This window comes from Coffea arabica, chromosome 3c (assembly GCF_036785885.1).
Source record: "Coffea arabica cultivar ET-39 chromosome 3c, Coffea Arabica ET-39 HiFi, whole genome shotgun sequence".
Lineage (NCBI taxonomy): Eukaryota > Viridiplantae > Streptophyta > Magnoliopsida > Gentianales > Rubiaceae > Coffea > Coffea arabica.
The window spans coordinates 10,750,718-10,771,814 of NC_092314.1; the positions used below are offsets into that span (position 1 = coordinate 10,750,718).

The following is a 21,097-nucleotide window of genomic DNA, read 5'->3' on the forward strand; positions in this document are numbered from 1 at the left end:
TCTCGCGGTCTTTCTTTTTGGACTTAACTCTGCGGCCTCTGGCGTAGGCACACGCTTTGGAATGAATAGTGTTCTGGAAATTGACCTCTTTTCATCACTTTTGATACCAATCACCTGCAACTGACACAAATACCAATTATGAGCAGAAACCCATTACTTTGCATAACAAGTGGCCAAAATTGAGATCAAATACCATCAAATAAAATGAACAATTGTCTCACTATCATAAGAGTAGAAGACCTTTCTATATGTATGAAATTCAACTGGTCTCTTCAACTACTAAATGACTTGAGCGGAGTCACCCTCCTTGGGATGACTGTACTAAGCTAATTACTTTGTAGGGATGTTATTTACTTTTATTCATCTTTATTTTACCCCAAAAAGAAAACTAAAAAGACTGTCAGACTTAGGTACTATTGTGTCATTTGCAATTGAGGTCTACCCCTTATACCGTGTCTCATAGCATTTTTTCCTTGCTCAACCTACATGGTTCAATTCCAAGGCACACTTGTCATATCTAACCGGACAAATAAGTGACAGTGTCCTCAAATACAGGAAAATTCGAAGCCATTTTTTTAGGGAGAGGATATAGGAATACATGAACCCTTATCTGCTCTTGAAGTGGTCAAATTTGGCATTTGACAAAGATAGTTTCGGAGTGTCACATAAGCAGTGGACCTTAGAAATATAAGACAAGTTTATCCGATTCAGCACTTAATATAAATCCTTCACGAGTTCTTCTCGACTTTTCAATCAATGCCAAATTTGTCTATTTTGGCACTTAACATTTTGCTCAAAAACGTATGTATATTTGTTCTTTGATAACAAAAAAAGAAAAAGAAAAAGAAATTAATGTCCTACAATGTGCAATTTGTAAGCCAAGTTGCCAATTTAGTTTGACGTGTCCAATGCGATTCCGACAAACAAATTCAATTAATAGTTCCAAGTTGCAATTCTGCTAGAAGTCAAACTTCCTGCTTCGGCACGTAAAACGCTGCATGTCTTGCTTCTATCATTCATTAAAGCATTGACAGAGACTCCACGGGGTTGGATGCTGCAGAAAACAAACATTTTATTTCAAGAAATGTAACAGAAATTATGAATGTATTATGGTTTTTTCAAAATAGAAACATTTACCAGGACCTATGCACCTTTAAATGCCCTTTATATGTATGTTTCTACACTCATTTTTTGCGCTTATAATGTGCTATTGTGATAAGATTAATTTTCTTCCATTTAATGCCTCCGGACACGTTAATTATGCCCAGCAGCCAAGTGGATAAATCATTAAATTCTGCATGCAATGCACGGAAAATTCAATGAGTCTTTCCACGGCTTTCAGTAGCTTGAACATTGTGAATAGATAGGAATTGTATTATGTATCTGAGTCTATCTCTTGTAGAAATTTCCATTCTTGATTTCAACAAAATTAAACAATTTTACCTTGAAAAAACGATGACAGTTTATGTTCTTCACTGGTTAAAGTTGGGTTCATTTTGAAAAGGTTGACTTTGTCATTTTTGGAGTTTTTTTTTTTTTTGCTATGTTATTATCACTGACCACTTTCCTCTAATACTATATTTCAAAAATCAATAATAATTCGCATTTACATATTGACACTAAGAAGTTCCCATCTTTTTAATGCTTTATGCTTCTTTTGTCACCAAAAATCGTGCATGTTCAGCTCAATACTTTAATTTTTATCAAACAATTGCACTTACCACCACTCAGAAAAAGAACCCCATCACAGATTTTGAATTAATGGTCTGGATCATAATGGGCTAATTACTCAGAATATGATCGGAAAAAAAAAATTCGAACATCTACAGCTCTGACAAGGTTCTATTGCAAATCTATGACACAGCCCGGCACCAAAAGTCAGTCAAAAATTTTTTTTTTTCAGTCTGACACAGCTAGACAGCGGAAAAAATCTTTTTTTTTAAAGTTGTTTGCTACCGGGCTGACAAGGCCCGGCAGCCAACAACTTCTGCAAAAAAAGAGAAATTTCTAAGTTTGTGATGAATTTTAAAAAAATTCTACAAAAGGGGTGATTGTGGCGAGGAATTCTGTCGGGGGGGTCTTCGCATTCGTGAAATGCGAGCTCAGAAAAGGGGTGATTGTGGCGAGGAATTCTGTCGGGGGGGTCTTCGCATTCGTGAAATGCGAGCTCAGGAGAGCTCGCATTTCACGAATGCGAGCTCTCATTTGCTCGCATTACAGAGATGCAAATTTTTTTGCTTTTTTTTTTTTTGGAGGCAGAGATTTATATTTTTGTATTAAAACAAAAAAGGATTTTGACAATCAGTGATTTTGACAATCAGTGATTCCGGAAATGGGCTGTACCATCCTGTCAGTAGGTTCCTTGTTTCTTATGACAAAATTCAAGCCTGAACTGGATGTCGGAGACGCCCAACGTATTAATAGTTCATTTCCTGTTGAGATGTTCCATGAAGCTTGCCACTCCTCAGGTGGTTCTTGAGGTGTTGCAGTGCCTACAACTTTCTCTGCACTAGATGACAATTGCATGTAAAATAAGCACGGAGGTTGAGAAGGAAACAGCATAACTGAAGAATCAAAACAGGTGGAAGCAGTGAGAAAGAGCTACATTAAAGCACATACCAGGGGCTTTGCCGATCGAACTAGAAACGTAGGACCAAGAACCTTCACGAATCTCTATGATCCTTTCCTCCCATTTAACAGCTGAAGGTGTTTCGCCTCCTCTCCTCCAAAATCCTCCTCCCATCCTGGATCATTCTTAATCATTTGAAACTCAGCATACTGAATAAAGCAGACACAAATCACTGAGCTCGCATTCCCGGAATGCGAGCTCAGTGAGCTCGCATTCTCAAAATGCGAAGACCCCCATTTACAGAAACCCCTCCAGGAAACGCCCTCGTTGTAGAATTCTTTTTTCTTTTCATCATAAACTAAGAATTCACCCTGGAAAAAAAAGCAAGCTGCCGGGCACTCTCAGCCCGGCAGCCAGTCTAACTTAAAAAAAAAAAAAAAAAAAAAAAAAAGCATATTGGTATAAAGAAGGATCTTCAAGCTTTTCTTTGGGAAGTCCTTATCCTGATAACCATGCAAGTAGTAGTCCGTTGTGAGAAGCAACGGAATGCAATGCATAGGTCTGGTGACTGCTTTTGCAGCCAATTGTATAAGAAATGCACTTTTCTTCTTCTTTCCGTTTAGACTCCCTTCAGCTGACTGGAGCATGGCCCTCAACTTCCTTGCTATTGTTATACAATCATATGGCTGGTCTATTTTATGCTGGTCAGAGACCACAAAGAAGACTCCATCCATACTCACTCCAGACGTGGCTTTGGACCTATTTCTTCTGCAAATTTTTTTTTTTTTTTTTTAAGTTAGACTGGCTGCCGGGCTGAGAGGGCCCGGCAGCAGCCCGGCAGCCAGCTTTCTTTTGCATAAGTTGTTGGCTACCGGGCTAACAGCAGACAACTTTAAAAAAAAAAAAAAAAAGATTTTTTCCGCTGCCTGGCTGACACAGCCCGGTGGCGGTGTCAGACTGGAAAAAAAAATTTTTAACTGACTACACAGCCCGGCAGCCATAGATTTGCAACAGACCCATGTCAGAGCGGTAGACGTCCGAAGTTTTTTTTTTTCGACCATATTTAGAGTAATTAGCCATCATAATGATGACAAAACATAAAGATAGTTAAATTTTATTTTGTAGAATTCAAAATGAAAAGCTTCTCCCAGAAACTATGACATTTTTAACCCATGCACTGGCTGGTGTAGTATATTCATTACATTTCCTTTGAGGAGAGATAATGTGGTTAATAGAGTTGATTTGATTGGTTAGTTAGGAGAGAATAGTTTTGATTAATAACCCAAGTTTTGATTAAAAGAGAAAAGTTTTGAAGGCAATTTTTATCCCGCAGTGCAATTGTACAATTACTTTCGTAATTAGGATATCCCATTAATTATTCTTTTAGTATAGCTATGGTAGTGGTGACAAAATTTTCTTTATGTCACAGTACTGAATTGGTGGTATACGGAAAAAATCCAATGTGACATGGCTAGTCTGAGAAAAGAATATTATATTATACAATTTGCAATTTTACATGTCAATCTCAGTTTACCCCCTCAAACTAGGTGGCAAAAGATAATTTTACCCCCAAACGTAAATTATAAAAGATAATTTCTGACAAATCCTTTAGGTATTAAAAAAAAAAACATATCAAATAGCTTAGAAAGTAAACCAAACCAAAGAAAAAGAGATTCACAATATCTACGTTATCTTAACTCTTCTCATGTAGGAAAATAGTAAATAGTAAAGGAAATTGTCACTTTGCCCTTAAAACTCGACTCACTTGGTGGGAACATTTGTTAGATGATCGTGAGACCTTTGATTTGGGATTCAAGCACTCAGTTTTCTTTCTTCCTTTCACCTCGTAAGACTTGAAGTCTTTCTTTTAACCCAAAAAAAAAAGTCATTTTATTGAACTTTCAATGTTTGAAGTACATGTGAAATTGCAGAAAGCATAAAAGAGGTGAATAAAGGTTTATGATCAATTATGAATAGATCGAGAGACTTTTTGGTGCTGCAAATTTCAAGTAAACACCTACACTATGTTCTTCGAGATCATTTAGCGTGTTGAATTGGCAATCAGTTAAAGGTTTTGTTCATATAATATCATCCCAAAATTTGATTTGCACTGCTAATGTTGCCATGAATTGCAGCTCCCAACTGGTACCACTCAATTTTACAGTAAGCTGACCAGTAGAACTAGCAGTCCAATCAGTATTGCCACGAATACGAGTAGTCAAAAATGTTTTTTCTTTTTCTTTTTGTTATCTATGATTAGTCAAAAATATAATCCAAAAGGAAGGATTGCACTTGCCAAATTTGCTATCTCAAACATTTATGTTAGATTAAAAACGAAGTATACTTAAAAAAAAAAAAAAAAGTCCTAGAATTACAGAAAAAGTGACCAAAATAAGCCTCGATTTTTTCTAATTTGAAATACTAACCTTACCCAATTTTTAGTGGAGAATGACTGAATTGAAGACATATCCCATGAAATATTTTGTCATCACGACAAAAGTGCTCAAAACGAGACACAAATACACTCGCATACTTGAAATATTTAACTACCCAACAAATACATGGAGTCATATTACATGATCAATAATCAAGCTCTTATCTGCACTTCATACTGCTAAGTACTGCTATATACCACCAATGAGCTTGCTTAAGCATTCATGAGCTTGCTAGAAGCTGGCTTTATTAGTTCTGAGGCTCAGCATCCACAGCCTGACCAGGATAGTAGCAGCACCTGCAACCCCCGCCATAATAGTTTCGGCCGCAACAACCAAAGCGACAATTTCCACCATAACCACCACGGCCGCCCCCAGGATATCCACCATACCTTCCTCCTGGATACCCCCCATATCCACCACCTGGGTACCCCCCATAACCTCCTCCAGGATACCCTCCATACCCCCCTCCGGGATAACCACCATATCCTCCTCCGGGGTACCCACCATAGCCACCTGGGCAATGTTTTAAAAACCGGACCGTTAATCGAACCGGTGAAGTGAAAGGGTCTCGGTTCAACCGGTCGGACCGGTTCAACCTCGGTTCAATGAATTTTTTAAAAAATAATTTATATAAATATATATGTGCACAAAATAAGACATGTAATGGATAATTTAATACTTTATATGATGAAAAGTTTACTATTTTTGAATAACTTGGATTTTTAAAAATAAATTTTTTAAATTATAAGTTAAAACAAATAAATTTCATCTCAATTTCAATTATATCTACCAAAAAAATCTTAAATATAATCCAAAAATATCACAATATTTGAAATTATACAAAATTCACGTCTATGAAAATTTAGACATTGTGAATTTAAATTTTAATTTACATTTTGGAATTTAAATTTATAATTTAAAAAAGGAAGTTTGGAGTTCGAAGAAAATCAAGAGAATTGAAAATAGAAATGCAAATTTGATAAGAAACAAAAAATGAGATAAAAGTGAGTGGTTGTGGTATTAAATAAATTGGGTTAAAGAAAAATAATTCTTTTTTAACTTTTTAAAATTTAATGGACAAAAACAAAATTAAAATATGGAAGAAAACATCAATAAATTAAAAATAAAGAGATTTGATTAAAAAATGAGTGGCAAAAGAAAAGATGATAGAGAGAGAGAGAGAGAGTGTGTGTGTGTGTGTGTGTGTGTTGAAGATTAAAAAGAAAGAGTCATGAAAGGATAATATTTTGTAAAAAAAATGGAACAAAAGAAATATGAGTGTTTGTTTTATATAAATAAGTTATCAAAAAAAACTAATAAGATGTGATAGTGCAATGGTTACTACATTGGTCTTCTATTTCAAAGGTCTTGAGTTCGAATCTTGATAACTACATTTTACAAAAACAAAAAAAAAAGAAAAAAGAAAGAAAGAAAAAAGGAAAACTCAAAAACCGGAAATAACCGGTTCAAATCCGGTTCAGCGGTTTCGCGGCCCGACCGGTTTTTGACCGGTTTCTTGACAAAGTCAAACCTGACAGTGAACCAGACCGGAGTCATGGCCGGTTCAACCGGTCGAACCGGCCGGTCCGGTCCGGTTTTCAAAACACTGACCTGGGTACTTTGCTTCTTCTGTCTTGGCTGCAATGAGCATAAATATGGCACGCGCATTAATTACTTCAGTCACAATTTCAAATAGTAAACTTTCGACAGATTTGTGTTCATGCTTTTGGTCAACGCATATGATATCAATTAAGTATCATAATCATTTGGAATTCTGTCTTCTAATGTATGTGGCAAAATTATTGCCTTCTTTTCACAAACTCCCTGAACATGGTCATCACTACCAATTGATAGATAATTTTATCATAGTGAACATGGTTCTTTCTAATTAATCGTTTATGCACTATCGATATTGGGAAATTCTATAGCAATATGATTGGATACATGTCATATGTAAAAAATTAAAGCTTCAAATTTAGTTAGAAGTTACATGTTGTATATTCATACTCATGTAAAATAAGAATTACTAAACCAGTGTAAAGAAAAGGGCAAATTATATTTTACCCTCCTATAATTTGTTATTTTTGTACATAACCTCCTTACGGTTTGAAAAATTATACATAATTCCCTCATAATTTGAATTAAAGTGTCAAAGTGATCGAAATGATTATTCGTAATGAAACCTTTGAAAATCTTAAAATTATCCTTATTTAAAAATTAAAATGATTGAATTAATCAAAATATGTAAATATAATATACATGACACACTAACTCCGTATAATTTTATATTTTACCATATAATCCCTTAGTGTCAAACCTTTCCCCGTATGATTTTATATTTTATCATATAATACTTGTTAAAACACACATTAACCAGAATTAGTGTATTACCACCCCCAAGCCCCGCTTCAGGAAAAGGCTTGACACTTAAAGGTGCAGCTTATCTAAGGTGCATCTAAACCTTAAAGAACACTTCAGCTATGTTTCTTAGTACTCGGACACTTCACATGTGCAACCAAAATTATATACATAACTTGAAATGCTAAATTCTGTGGTCCAAAGTTTTTAATTAACATATGCTACAAAGAAACCTAGACAGATAAGAAATGGGTGGATTTTGAATTGGAGAATAAATTCTTACAATTGTCAACTGACACTGACGTGGAAGTTTCAGCCAATTCCCTAGCATCCACCTGCGAAGTGATCATTAGAACTATAGGCAACGAAATGCAAGACAAAAGAAGTTTCTTGGAACTCATTTCTGCTCAAGGTATTTTATGTAATCAAAATTTGTTTTAGGAAGGATGAGAAAGCTTGTGTAGATTGACCTCTATTTATACGACAATCGATGCGACATTGCCGTCAAATGGGTCGTGCCGTAGGCCCTGGATGTGGTTGGGACTTGGGCGTTAAAGGAAAGATTACTATCATTGGTACAAAGTCAATGCTATCATAAGTTGCAGTCCCTCTGCGGCAAGTGGAGAAATTAAAAATGGAAAAAAGGAGGATATGTGCCAAGAGATAGAAGTTGACCATAATGGAGAGGATAAGGTTCAAGTATTATTGTCAATCAATTTGGACGTAGGAGTGACTTTGATCCCATTATTCCGAGTTGAATAATATCTCAATCATATTGTTGAGAAAGAAAATTCACATAAAAGAAAAGGTCAACTTTGCAATTCGTGAACGGTTATATATATATATATATATATATATATATATATATATAAAAGTATGCCTAGTAGGCAGTTGAATTAAGTGACATTTGCATTACAAAAGCAATATCTTGTAAAATATGTTAAAACTTCTCGTTTTTAGAAACAAAATACCATATGATATTGCAAACTATAAGATTGGAAGAATGTGTAATTTAAATTGCTTGTGGCATAAATTAGTGCCGCATTATGTCTTGTCTTTTGACCAATTCAATAGTTAAATGCTAATTTGTGGACGGTTTGTTATGTTATCTAATTTAGTTCTAGAATTTGAAGTACAAGTCCTGATAATATTTCTATCATGGCGGAGTTAGGAGTTGGGACACTATGTTTATTCATATATACTGAAGGATTAACCATTAAACTCTGCAAACATGCACGGACCATAATTTCAGATCAACGCTCTCGGTACTATCGTACAAAGAACTGAATCGGTTGGTCGCTCAATATTAATGGTAGAAAAACTGGATTCAAGGCCTCACAATCTTGCACAATTTGAACTTTGACGTAAATCAATAGAATTTCAGTATAAATCAGGTCCGATTTGATGTAAATCAGGTGCAGTTCAATGCACATTGGTTTGTTATTATTTGGTGTAAATTAGGTACAATTTGATATAAGTTGATTATTATCATTTAGTATAAGCTAAGAGCAATTTGGTATAAATTAAAAGTAAATTGTTAATTTATATCAACTTATGCGAAATGGAACTTGTGATGCCCCATTTCTGAAAAAATGACTTTCAACAACATGGTGACTGAATGACCGAGTCCATTAGGGGTTTACTTAGCATATGTCCAATAATATTTATTTTTACTTTTTACAGGTTTACTAAGCATGTGTCCAATAATACTTATTTTTAATTTTTAGAGTAACTAATCAATTTTTCTTCTCAAATGATATATCCGGAGCATCTGTTGTAGCTTTACAGCGAACTTTTTCTTACTTTTAAAGTGAGAGTTTATGTCTTTCACTAGATAAAGGTTGGGTTCCTTTTGAAAAAGATTGAATTTGTTATTTTTGGTGAATTTTGCTATGTTGTTATCACTAGCCACTTTCTGCTAATAGTATAATTTCAGAAATAAATAATAATCCCATTTACATATTGGCAAAACACCGAGCATGTTCGGTTCAGGACTATAATTTTTATCAAACAATAGCACTCACTACCACTAACTGAAAAAAAAAAAAAAAAAAAGAACCCTCTTGCCTTAATTGTCACAATTTTGGACTAATGGTCCCGAAAAATTTCAAGCCTTAATTGTCAAATGCCAAAGACTGGACTGCTTGCAGTCCATCCTTTTGCCCATGCTTCTGCAACTTGTTTTTGTTTTTCATCGTGCAACTGATGAAAATGTTAGAAACAATGGAATAAGCTTACATGTGTGCAACAAAAATTTTACTTTAATCTGTATTGTTTCTTCATATTCGTAGAGCCATTCAGTTTAAAGGTTGAACCAGGGAAGAATTCAGAACCAAATAAAAAGATTAATTCTACCTTTTACCCTTCAACCATACCTATAATTTTATTTTGATCCCTGAACTTCGTAATGAGATACTTTAGTTTCTATATTATGAAATATGTCCCAAAATATGGACAAAAAAAAAAACTAATGCAGGCCAATTCTTCAATGTTTTTAAATTTAAGATAGTCTTCTCTCAAATTCCTATCATTTTCATTTTATATATAAGAGTTTCAATTGTAAACATCAATTTAAGCACTCGTGATTTCATATAATTCTACTCGTCAAGACTAAAGAGAGTAAGTTTCGACCGGACTAACATGAAATGACTTTCTAATGCCAAGTGTTATTCTATCCTTTTCATATTTCTTTTTTTTTTCTATCCTCTTTGGCCTTTATACTTCGGAAAAGAAGGGAGGGTGTAAGGAGTTGTTTACAACTATTACAAGCTTGTTTGGACCCGCAAGTTTTTAGAAAGTTTGTATAATACTAGTTTTTTAACAACTTTTGCTACAGGAACTCCAAAAACTTATCAAAGTTTTTAACCTACACACCTCAAAATTTTAATACCTAAAAAATATTTTGAACAAAAAATCTAATACACAAAAAAATTTTAACCAACCCACCACTTCAACTACCACCTCCACCACCTCTCCCGGCGCCGGTCACCTCAAAAAAAAAAATTTTTCTGACCCTCTCCCACACCCCCTCTCCTCCCCTCCCCTCTTCCCCTCTCCCTCCCCCGCCACCCTCCCCTTCCCCCTTTGCGGTCTGGTCGCAGGTCGCAGCTAAGGGAGGGGGAGGGTGGCGGGGGAGGGAGAGGGGAAGAAGGGGTGAGGGAGAGGGTCAGAAAAAAAAATAAAAATTCATTGCGATCATCTTCCTCTGGCATCGGAGTACGAGGGGGAGGGGAGAGGAGAGGGAGAGAAGGAGAGGAAGGAGGGTAAGAGAAAGGGCCAGAAAATTTTCCCATGGCATGAGTCGAGCGACCAGATCTGAGCTGGGTGGCGGGAAAGGGGGAGAAGAGTGGGGAGAGAAAAAGCAAAAGAAAAAATCCATGGCTGCAAGTTCTCATGGCTGCTGACGGCGACGAGGATGGGGGAGGAGAGGGAGAGAGGGAGAGAGGGAGAGGGAGAAGAGGGGGAGAGAAAAAAGAGGGAAAAAAATTTCCATGGCTGCTGGTTTTTGCTGGTCAGAGGCAAAGGTGCCGGGGGAGGGGAAAAGGAGAGGAAAGAAAAGAAGAAAGAAAGAAAGAAAGAGAAAAAGAAAGAAGAAAGTTTTTCATCCTAAAAATTTTTCTTACAACTTCTACAGTAACTCTATAGTAAAATTTTAGACAAGCACCCAAAAACTCACCTTCCAAACAAGCCCTACTACATTGAGCCAAGCATAGTATTGATTGTAGCCTAGACTAGAGGCAGGTTTATTAATTCAGAGGCTTTATATCGACTGCCTGACCTCTGCCATAATAACTGCAGCCAGACAACAACCAAAGCGATAATATCCTTATAGAATATGATAGATTAGGTTATTAAAATATTATTATTGTGACCAAAAAAAATATTCACTGTAACCACCACGGCTACCACAGCCATGTTCTGCATAACCACCACTAGGGTACCCTCGATATCCACCCCCAGAGAATGACTTTCAACAATACAAACTAAGTCTTAGAGTTGAATTCGTGTCAATCGAATCACGCTCAATCAAGGCAGGTATTTGGAGCAGGAAGCCAAGATGGAAGTTAGTCAAGCACATGGAAATATTCAGAAGGTCAACCAAGGCAGGTATTTGGGACTCCCAATGGTGATCACAAGATCGAAACAGCAACTATTTGGCTACATTAAAGACAACATCCAGCAGAGACTGAAGAAGTGGAAAAATAAGCTGTTAAGTGCAGCAGGTAAAGAGGTTAGGCTCAAATCAGTAGCAATGGCAATGCCAACATACACGATGTCATGCTTCAAGATGCCAAAGAAGAAATGCAAAGAGATTAATGCTGTAATGGCAAACTATTGGTGGGGAGAGGCAAATGGAAGGAACAAGATGCATTGGAGATCTTGGGGTAAAATGTCAATGGACAAGAAGGATGGAGGATTGGGATTTCTAGATTTAGAGGCATTCAACACAGCTATATTAGGAAAGCAAGTATAGAGGCTACTCACACAACCAAATCTGCTGGTTAGCAAAGTGCTCAAGGACAAATACCATCCCAAAGAATCGCTTCTCAAGTGCAAAGTAGCTGGGAACGCATCCTGGATTTGGAAGGGTCTGATGGAAGCAAGACAACTGATAGAGCAAGGAACCAGGAGAAGGATAGGCAATGGAAAGAGCACCTATATTTGGGAGGATAGCTGTCTGCCAGATAACCATCAAGGAAAGGTTACCACACAGAAACCACAGGGATGTAATCTGGTTAAGGTAGAGGAGCTGATCATCCAGAACAGATGGAATAAAAATATGGTATTCAGAAACTTTTGCTCCAAGGAGGCAGAGTGTATACTAAGCATCCCCATAAGCCTGGCCAATAGAGAGGATAGCAACTACTGGATTCATAGTTCAAATGGGAATTACACAGTGAGATCAACTTATAGAATACAATTTGAATGCCAGATGGAACGAGAGCAGGATGCTATGGAGATAACTGGTGCAAGCTGGAGTTCGAATAGCAAGAAAAGCTGGAAGCATCTTTGGAAACTGAACATCAAGCATAAGGTGAAGATTTTCTTGAGGAAATGCCTGAACCAGGTGTCACCAGTAAGACAACTCATCTACGCTATAACCAAACAAGGTGATCCAATATGCAGAATCTATGGTGAGCAAGGTGAGACGATAGAGCATGCTTTGCTTAACTGCAACCATGTCAAACTAGTGTGGAAAATGTCACCTATTCAGTGGGAAGGAATACTAGACCAGCATGGCTGTTTCAGTAGGTGGTGGACTACAATGATGGAAGCTAGCACTAGAAGTGAGGGTAGCAAACATATCTCCCTAACAGCTAACATCCTCTAGCAAATCTGGAAAAGAATAAATGAGAAGGAATTCAATGTCAAGCAGCATCCCCCTATGAGAACAATACAGACAGCTCATGAGGAATGGCTGGAATATGAAGAAACATTGACAAAGACCTCAAGCACGAGCACAGAAGAAACAAGAGAGAAGACGGAATCCCCCCAGTATCAGGAAGAAATTGAAGGCATCATGAGATTAAGGTTTGCAACAGAAAAGAGTAAAGACACTCCTCAAGTTGGGATAGGCGTCATTGTCTCCATGGACAATCACAACATGATACGAGGATGGACTTTACAGGAAAGAACCTCTAGTCACCAGGTCATGGACAAACTAACAGCCATCAAACTACTGATGTGTAAAGCTGCTCTTCAAAAAATGGAAAGGATTGAAGCGCAAATCCAAAACAAGCTAACATACAATCTCATCCAGCAAAGGAAATCTCAGGAAATGCGAATGGCAACTCTGATGGAGGATATATATAGCCTTAAGTCCTTGTTTCGCATGTGCTCATTTTGTTTAGTAAATAGGAATATTAACCATATTAGTCACTGGATTAGCGTGCAAGCGCTAGAATTCATCGAAGATCAGGAATTTTGGATTCCTCAGTGTTAGGGTACACTGGTTGTAAAGTTCTCTCAAGTCTTTACTTGAATCTGTAAAGGTTTATTATCTATGAAATCACATAACGTTTCGGCAAAAAAAAAAAAAAAAGAATCACGCTCAATCTTTTTACTTTTGCATTCAGTCAATTTTTCCCCAGTAATTGATACTTCCATAGTACCTATTTTAGTTTCACAGTAAAAGAAGGCGAATTGTTCATGTCTCTAATATGATATAATTTACTTCATTTTATGCAGTTTCTGAATATAGAAATGCCCAATTAAGTTAAAACTCTAAATCAGGGCAGAACTAAGAACCAAATAAATTGTGCCAACGCAGTTTAGGCTTCTGTACAAGTATGTACTCGATGAGCAAAACTCTCCCTGGTACCAATAGTGTCAAAGCGCACTGTTGTGCCCCTTTTCTAATGTAAAAAAATAACAAAGTATAGTTTCTAGAATGAACAAAAATAAAAGAAAGGCTTTGGAAATGGTTTTGGTTTGAAAAACATAAGGCCGAATACGGGGCTCTAAAAATGCAGTGATTTGGAGAGACAAAAAAATAGTCTAGAAGAAAGAGTTATTAGTAAAAGTTACGAGTTGCCACCCGGCACTGTGTTATATGGTTCATCAAGTTACCAAAAAAAAATTTGCAAAATAATTTTTTATTTGAAAAACAATAAAAAAAGGAACATTTTCTAAATTTTTTTTTCGGATACGATAAACCTACACTATTCTATACAAGGGGGAGGAGGGACAGGAAGAAATCCAAGGATAATTCGAAAGGGATTGACCACCAGATCAAACAGATGTACAACGCACCCGTATGAATTTTTTAGGTAGACTCATATATTATGACAATTAATGGGAGGCTTGGTTTGAAGAAACATTTTCTAAATGATTTCAAATTTTTTACAAGACCAAGAGACATAGGCTCGGCAAGTCCAGTTGTGAGGAAGGAAGGTCCAGGTATTAGGCCCAAGTAACAACCTAAAATGGGGTTGCAAGTTTTAGTGCAAGCTTGCTTGCAAAAACCCGTAACGTATACCATTTTTGGGATGTCGCCTTGGACTAAAATGGACGCCATCAAGTATTGAACTTTTGGAGAATGATTTCCCAATATGGCTGACTGAATTAGCTAGGACAGAGATGAGGGTACTATCCCCTTTTTATAACTAATCCTTGTAAGGTCAAGTGTTAATATCTATAATATGATATCGTTTGTTGAAAAAAAAAAAAAAGTATTGAACTTTTGGTCAGTTAAGTCAAGGTTATACTGTTTTATTTGTCAAAGACTTGTGCAGTCGATTCTTATTCCAGATCTAAAGTATATTATCTCCTGGACACCATCCACTATTACTTTGATTTCCTTGAAAACTTTATACTCAAGAGGACTCGGCGGCATCTGCAATTTTTAGTGATAGTAACCACTGTGCAATGGATGGAGTAACACATAAAAAATCACTTCCAAAGGATGAGATTAGGATCATTCTTGGATTTGGCTAGAACTTCCAAGCTATGTTTTGAAACTCAGAACAAAAAGCGACTCAATTGAAATCGGTGGTTAGGTTCAATAGTTTAATTCAAGAGTCAAATCGGATGATATTATAAATACGTCATGAATATATATTAATGATATATAATTCAGATAATATATAAAAGTTTCCTTTAAATTAGTGGTTTACAAATTTACATAGTTATTTGATGAGTTTAGATTTAGTTCAAAAGGATTCTGGTTAAATAATTTTGAAAGCTATAAGCAGAAATGTAATTTGGAAAATGTGATGAGTTAGTTTTACACTTTGCTAAAACTATAAGGGTCAAAACACAACTATAAAAAGTTTTAGGGTTTCCACAGAAAATGAATGTCAAACCTAATTCCTACTTGCTGTTTTCTTTGCTGCGGGCGTCACTTACTGTAGTACAATTTATACATCAATTTCTTGTTCTCTGAACAAAGGCTTTTGGTTTTTATTAGTAATTTTGATTCATGGCTTTTGATAAAGAAACCACGACGAGAAACAGCCGAGGAATAAGGAGGAGGATGATCCAGATGGTGCTGTGAAGAATGGTAGAGAAGGGATAAAAGCAAGCAACGGGTGAAGAGAAGTTGCTGGAGAAAGAGGCCATCACTTGCTTTGCTTTTTTTTTTTTCTTTTTTTTTTCTTCTTCTTTCTCTAGATTACACCATAGCTCTCTCTTTTCTTTCATCACACAATAAACTCGCATGAAAGCTCTCTTTTCTCTTCCCTTTTTTGCTCTTTTTTTTCCCTTCTTTCTCTAATTTGATTGCAAATTTTCAAGAAATTAGTTGCATGAGAAATGGGTTTAAAGAATTTAGCTTATGGAATTTTTCTTGCAATCTGGATTTATAATTTGATTTTAGATTAGTTCTTTGCTGCTAGCCAAATATCGAAGGAAGATAAGGGGGAAAAAAGTCATCACAATATGAGAATGGAAAAAATCAGGTTTTGTCCGTTTTCACCTGTTTCCGCTCAAACCCGATTTCGATAGGATTTGACCGAGTTTTTGAGATGCAATTTTTATGATCGAATCTCTATTTAAAAACATCACTTCCAAGACCATAGTAAGAAGATTTTCTCAAATTTTGGTCATACAATTGTTAAACAAAAACAATCCCACATCAATTAGCCAAAAAATCTTTGTACTAATCAATAAAGAGTAAAGAATTTGGGCCCCTCTAGTCACTACCAATTGGATTAGAGATGACCCTGGTCATGAAACTAAGTAAACAAAATCTCTTGCATACTATTCACATCATTTTCTGTATAGGTAGATCCGATCAAATATTTGGTTTGGATAGAAGATTGAATTCGTCATATGTGTTATTGAAAATTTTTTGTATTAGATTGGTTAATCAAGTAAACCCCTAAAAAAGTATCAATCTAATGTTTAATTGATGTACAAATAATCCAACAAAAAGTATCCATGACTTCGTTGTTAGTTTGAAATACTTGCTAATTTGGATAACCTGTTTTCAATTATTTACTTTTCTAATGATTTGTTATCAGCTTATTCAATGTAAATTACATTACAAAACGTGGTATAGTATCATTCTAAAAAGGTTTTCAAAATAATCTCATAAGTAAACATAACTCAACTTTTTAGTGAAACATAAGTAAACCTGCTTCATAATGCATGAGAATATTTTGCCATCACATCAGAAGCGCTCATACAAGAGACACACAGTTACACACACACATACTCGAAATATTGAACTAGCTTGCAAATACATAGAGTCCATATTGCATGATCACTCGTCAAGCTGTTATTTCTATTTGACACTACAAACTACTGAGCCTGTTTAAGCATTGATGAGTAATCACGACCTAGCTAGATGCTGGCTTTATTAGTTCTCAGTCTCTGCATCAACAGCCCCATCAGGATGTCCACCATGGCCGCCACCACCACGTCCTCCATAGCCGCCACCACGTCCTCCATATCCACCCCCGTGATATCCTCCATAACCACCACGGCCGCCATAGCCACCACCCGGGTACCCTCCATATCCACCCCCATGATATCCTCCATAACCTCCTCCTGGATAGCCCCCATATCCACCACCGCGGTACCCTCCATATCCTCCTCCACGGTACCCTCCGTAGCCATCAGTCTCAACTGCATTAGCTGCAAAGAAGATAAATACGGGGTAGGCGTTAGTTACCGTAATCGCAATTCTGAAATGTAAGGTTTGGATCGAATTGTTCACACGCTTTTAGGTAGCATATCAGGAAACATCGTAATCATTTGAACATTTATCTGTGTCAAGTTAGTATCGTACAGATATCCTTAAAATGGATTATTACTACTAACTAATGGCTAGTTTTACCATAGTGAATCATAGTTTCTGAGAATTAATCTTTATTTTATTATGAGTATAAAGATTATTTAACGCTATATTCAAAATGAGAATCTTAAAATTTCAATAAAAAGTATGTTTTATGCATAGAGAAGTACTAGTGTAAAATTTATTTTGACACAACAAGTACAGGAAAATGATCCAAAATTTTTATGTTTTATGCACTATACTCCAAGTCCCACGTTGGGAAAGGCTTAACAATTGTATGTACACCATGCTAAGGTGTATGTACACCTCAGCTATGTTTCTTTTTCTACTCCGACGCTTCACATGCACAACCAAAATCTATCTGAAATGTTAAACAGTGTAGTCCAAAATTTTAAGATCCATATAAATTTGGAAAGAGAAAAAATGATAAAATTTGAACTAGAGAATAAATTCTTACAATTGTCAACAGACGTGGAAGTCTCAGCCAATTCCCTAGCAGCAACCTCTGAGGTAATCATTAAGGCTATAGCCAAGGAAATGAAAAGGAAAAGAAGTGTCTTTGAACCCATTTTTTGCTCAGGGAAAACTTATGTATTGAAAAACTGGTTTTTGGAAGGATGAGAAGGCTGGTATAGATTGGTCTCTATTTATAGGAAAATCTTTGCCACACTTCTGTCAAAAGGGTCGGGGAGTCGGCCCACCAGGTCGTTGGGCGATGAAGAGATGATTGTTTGCACTTGGTAGAAAGTCCATATGATCATAAATTACATTCCCTTTAGTGAAAGTTATGAAATAGAAAGATGTACCTAAAAGCGTTTATTCTAATTTCTACATGTGTTTAAAGACACAGACTTCGAGAACTATGGAGAGGATAATGTTCATGTCCAAGAATTGTTGACAATTTGGACTCTGCTGATTACTTCGATCGATTATGATTATTACAAATTGATTAAATTGTCAAACTTTTTTTTTGGAAGAAGAAGAAAAGAAACAAGGAAGAACATGCAAAACTTTGCAATAGTTCCAAGAGAGGTATGATTGGAAGGCTATTTAATTATGTTACGTTTTGCATTACAAAAATATGTTTTGTTATGTTTGCTAAACGCCTGTAAGGTATAGAATGGACGAATACCATTTTTTATCTCAAATGTAAGATTGATAACGAGGACTTAAATTTTCTTTTGTCATAATTAATTTAGTGTTGCCTTTTATTGGTTTTCCTTTTGCTTCTAGTTAAGCCGTGCTCTTGATCTAATTCTATTGACCGAAATTGAAGTATAATCCTGAAAATTAATTACTTGTGTGCATATTTCCAAAGCTAATTCGCAAGGAAGAATCTTTTGAAAAAGAAGACACAAAGATTAGCACTATTCAGCCTCCAAAAAATAGTAAAAACGCATTAGAATTCTAAGCAGGACATGACCATATCCATGTAAGTAAAGGAAGTAAAATCTTCTAAACCTATAAAGCACTTTTAAAAATAGGGCCCAACTTGCGGTCTGATCTTGAATTGCCTTCAAAAGCATATATTACAGGTCCATAACTGTTGATAAACATTGATAAAATGTGTAAAAACCGTACCATCTAATCTTTAACTTAAATACCAAGCAAAAAACTTTAGTGATATGTTGTGCCCTCATTTTAATTGCAACAATCCATTGATTCAAATGTAATCAAGATTGTATGGAAGTTTTCTACTACCAAAAGGATTTGGTTCTGTACACAATAGGAACCTATAAAGTTTCACAAACCAAGTTAAAAGTAATAATTTTTTATAAGAATATAACTAATTGTGTATTCTTTTTATTCTTTAAGTTTTGCCCATACATTAAATACTTCTAAATAGGGGAGATTTTAGAATTCCGTTTAGATTTCATATTGACCTCAAGTTAAATATATCTTTGGATAATGAAATAAGTAATTTTGACTTTTAGATTGCAACAATTTAAATAATTCAAAATATAGCTAATTTTCATTCTTGAGATATTCAAATTGAAGGAATAATTCCCTAAAGGAATCATAGAATTTTCCCTAAATATGAGTTCCAAGTTTGGCTCTATTGCATCATTTGTAGTCTAAGTTCTTTCCAATGTTTTAAAACTTGGAACCTTAATTGAACCGGAGAGGTTTTCGGATAGAGGTTCAACCGGTCAGACCAATTCAATATTGGTTCAATGAATTTTTTAAAAATAATTTATATAAATATACATGTACAAAATAAGACATACAATGGACTAATTTAAGATTTTATATGATTAAAATTTTTATATTTTCAAAGAATTTGGATTTTCACAAATAAAAATGTTAAATTATAAGTTGCAACAAATGAATTTCATCTCAATTTCAATTGTATCTACCAAAAATTAATCTTAAAGCCAACCCAAAAATACCACAATATTCTAAAATTATACAAAATTCACGTCCATGGGAATTAGACATTATGAGTTTAAATTTTTAATTTATGTTTTTGAGATTTAGAGATTGTAACTTAAAAAAAATAAGTTTAGAATTTGGAGGAAGTCAGGAAAATAGAACATAGAGATGCAAACTTGATAAAAGGCAAAAAATGAGAAGAAAGTGAGTGAATGTGATATTTAATAATTAGTCTTTAGGGTTAAGAAAAACCTATTCTTATATATATATATATATATATATATATATATATATATATATTTAATAGACAAAAACAAAAAACCATCGGTTCAACGGCTCAATCCAGTTCAAACGGTTCTTACCAGTTTTTAACTTCAATCAATCCAAAGTATGAACCGTACAGAAATTATGACCGGTTCACGGTCATTCGGTCGAACCAGCCAGTCGACCGGTCCGATTTTCAAAACAATGGCTCTTTCCCTTATCTCACATCATCACTTTTTCCTAGTTCAACATATATGGTTCAATTGCAAGGCAAACTGGTCATACGTAACCGTCAAATACGGTGTACTCAAATATGGAGTAAAATGAAGCAATATTTTTCATGAAGAAGGTGTAGGAACTCAAGTCATTATTTGGTGTCAAAATTATCAAATTTGGCATTTGGGAAAACTAGTTATATACAGTGCCACATAACCAGTGCGCATCAGAAACATATATATGTGTGTGTGAGTGTTATACATTCCAACACCTAATAAAAGTACTCCTCAAGTTCTTTTGGTTAATGTTGAATTTGACAGAGCTTTTGCCGGGAAACATATGTACGTTCTACTTCATTGGTTTTTTTTTTTTTTTTGATAAAATAGAATAAAAAAGAAATATAAAATTGAAAACTTACAATGTGAACATCCCAAGCCAATTTTCTTGACAAACAGCATATGAAGCCTTTTGTTGTCTCAAATGCGATTGCGACCTTCTAATTTCATTTGTAATGCTATCCTCTCTTGGCATCGCAAGAAGTCAAAACTTACTGCTTCACGGCGTAAACCGCGGCTTGTCTTACTAGCCATCATTCATTAATGCATTCACAAAGACTTCACCGTGATGAATGCTCTAACAAACATCCATTTGTCGAGAAGGTCATGATCCATTAACTAAGATTGGGAATTCAAGAACTAGATATCCTAAATATTTTCTTTGGATGAATTTTTTATAGTGTATATATTATCAATTTTGGATGATTGATAATTATGTAAAATTGAAATTTGAAATTCAGTTTTTGCACATATATCATGAATTTAACAGTAATTGTGTATACAATATCAGTATATATAAAATTTACCCTTTTTCTTTTTGTTTCTTAAATATCACACCTCTAGTTTAAAAAAAAATAAAGGATGAGCTTCAGTTTGTAATGATTTACCACATTCTCAATCCATTATGCCTTTTTTTTTTGTGTGTAATACCCCCATAATCTGATAATCACGTTGGATCCTAACTAATCTAAAATCAAACAGTCGGATCCCTTTTGAAAGTGATTCTTCTAACGTCATTTTCTCCATTCATAAAAGTCTTGGGGTTGTTCTTGATTCATTATTGCAACCGATTATGATGTTGAAAAAT

The 21,097-nt window shown here is 35.3% G+C and overlaps 2 protein-coding genes and 1 long non-coding RNA gene across 3 annotated transcripts in view; all 3 read right to left on the bottom strand.

The window, feature by feature from the left end:
* Positions 1–21,097, bottom strand: part of LOC113734562 (uncharacterized) — a 109,866-nt gene that overhangs the window by 56,930 nt on the left and 31,839 nt on the right. The window lies entirely within an intron of this gene.
* On the bottom strand, positions 2,429–2,781 carry LOC113735551 (uncharacterized). Its single transcript, XR_011841862.1, has 2 exons — positions 2,620–2,781; positions 2,429–2,509 (listed from the first exon to the last, which is right to left on the bottom strand). It is a non-coding gene; the product is annotated as an uncharacterized lncRNA (long non-coding RNA).
* LOC113734561 (uncharacterized) lies at positions 16,462–17,729 on the bottom strand. The gene is made up of 2 exons (XM_027261146.2): positions 17,559–17,729; positions 16,462–16,941 (listed from the first exon to the last, which is right to left on the bottom strand). Exons 1-2 carry the CDS (start codon positions 17,668–17,670, stop codon positions 16,664–16,666), a joined length of 390 nt encoding a protein of 129 aa, XP_027116947.1. The 5' UTR covers positions 17,671–17,729; the 3' UTR covers positions 16,462–16,663.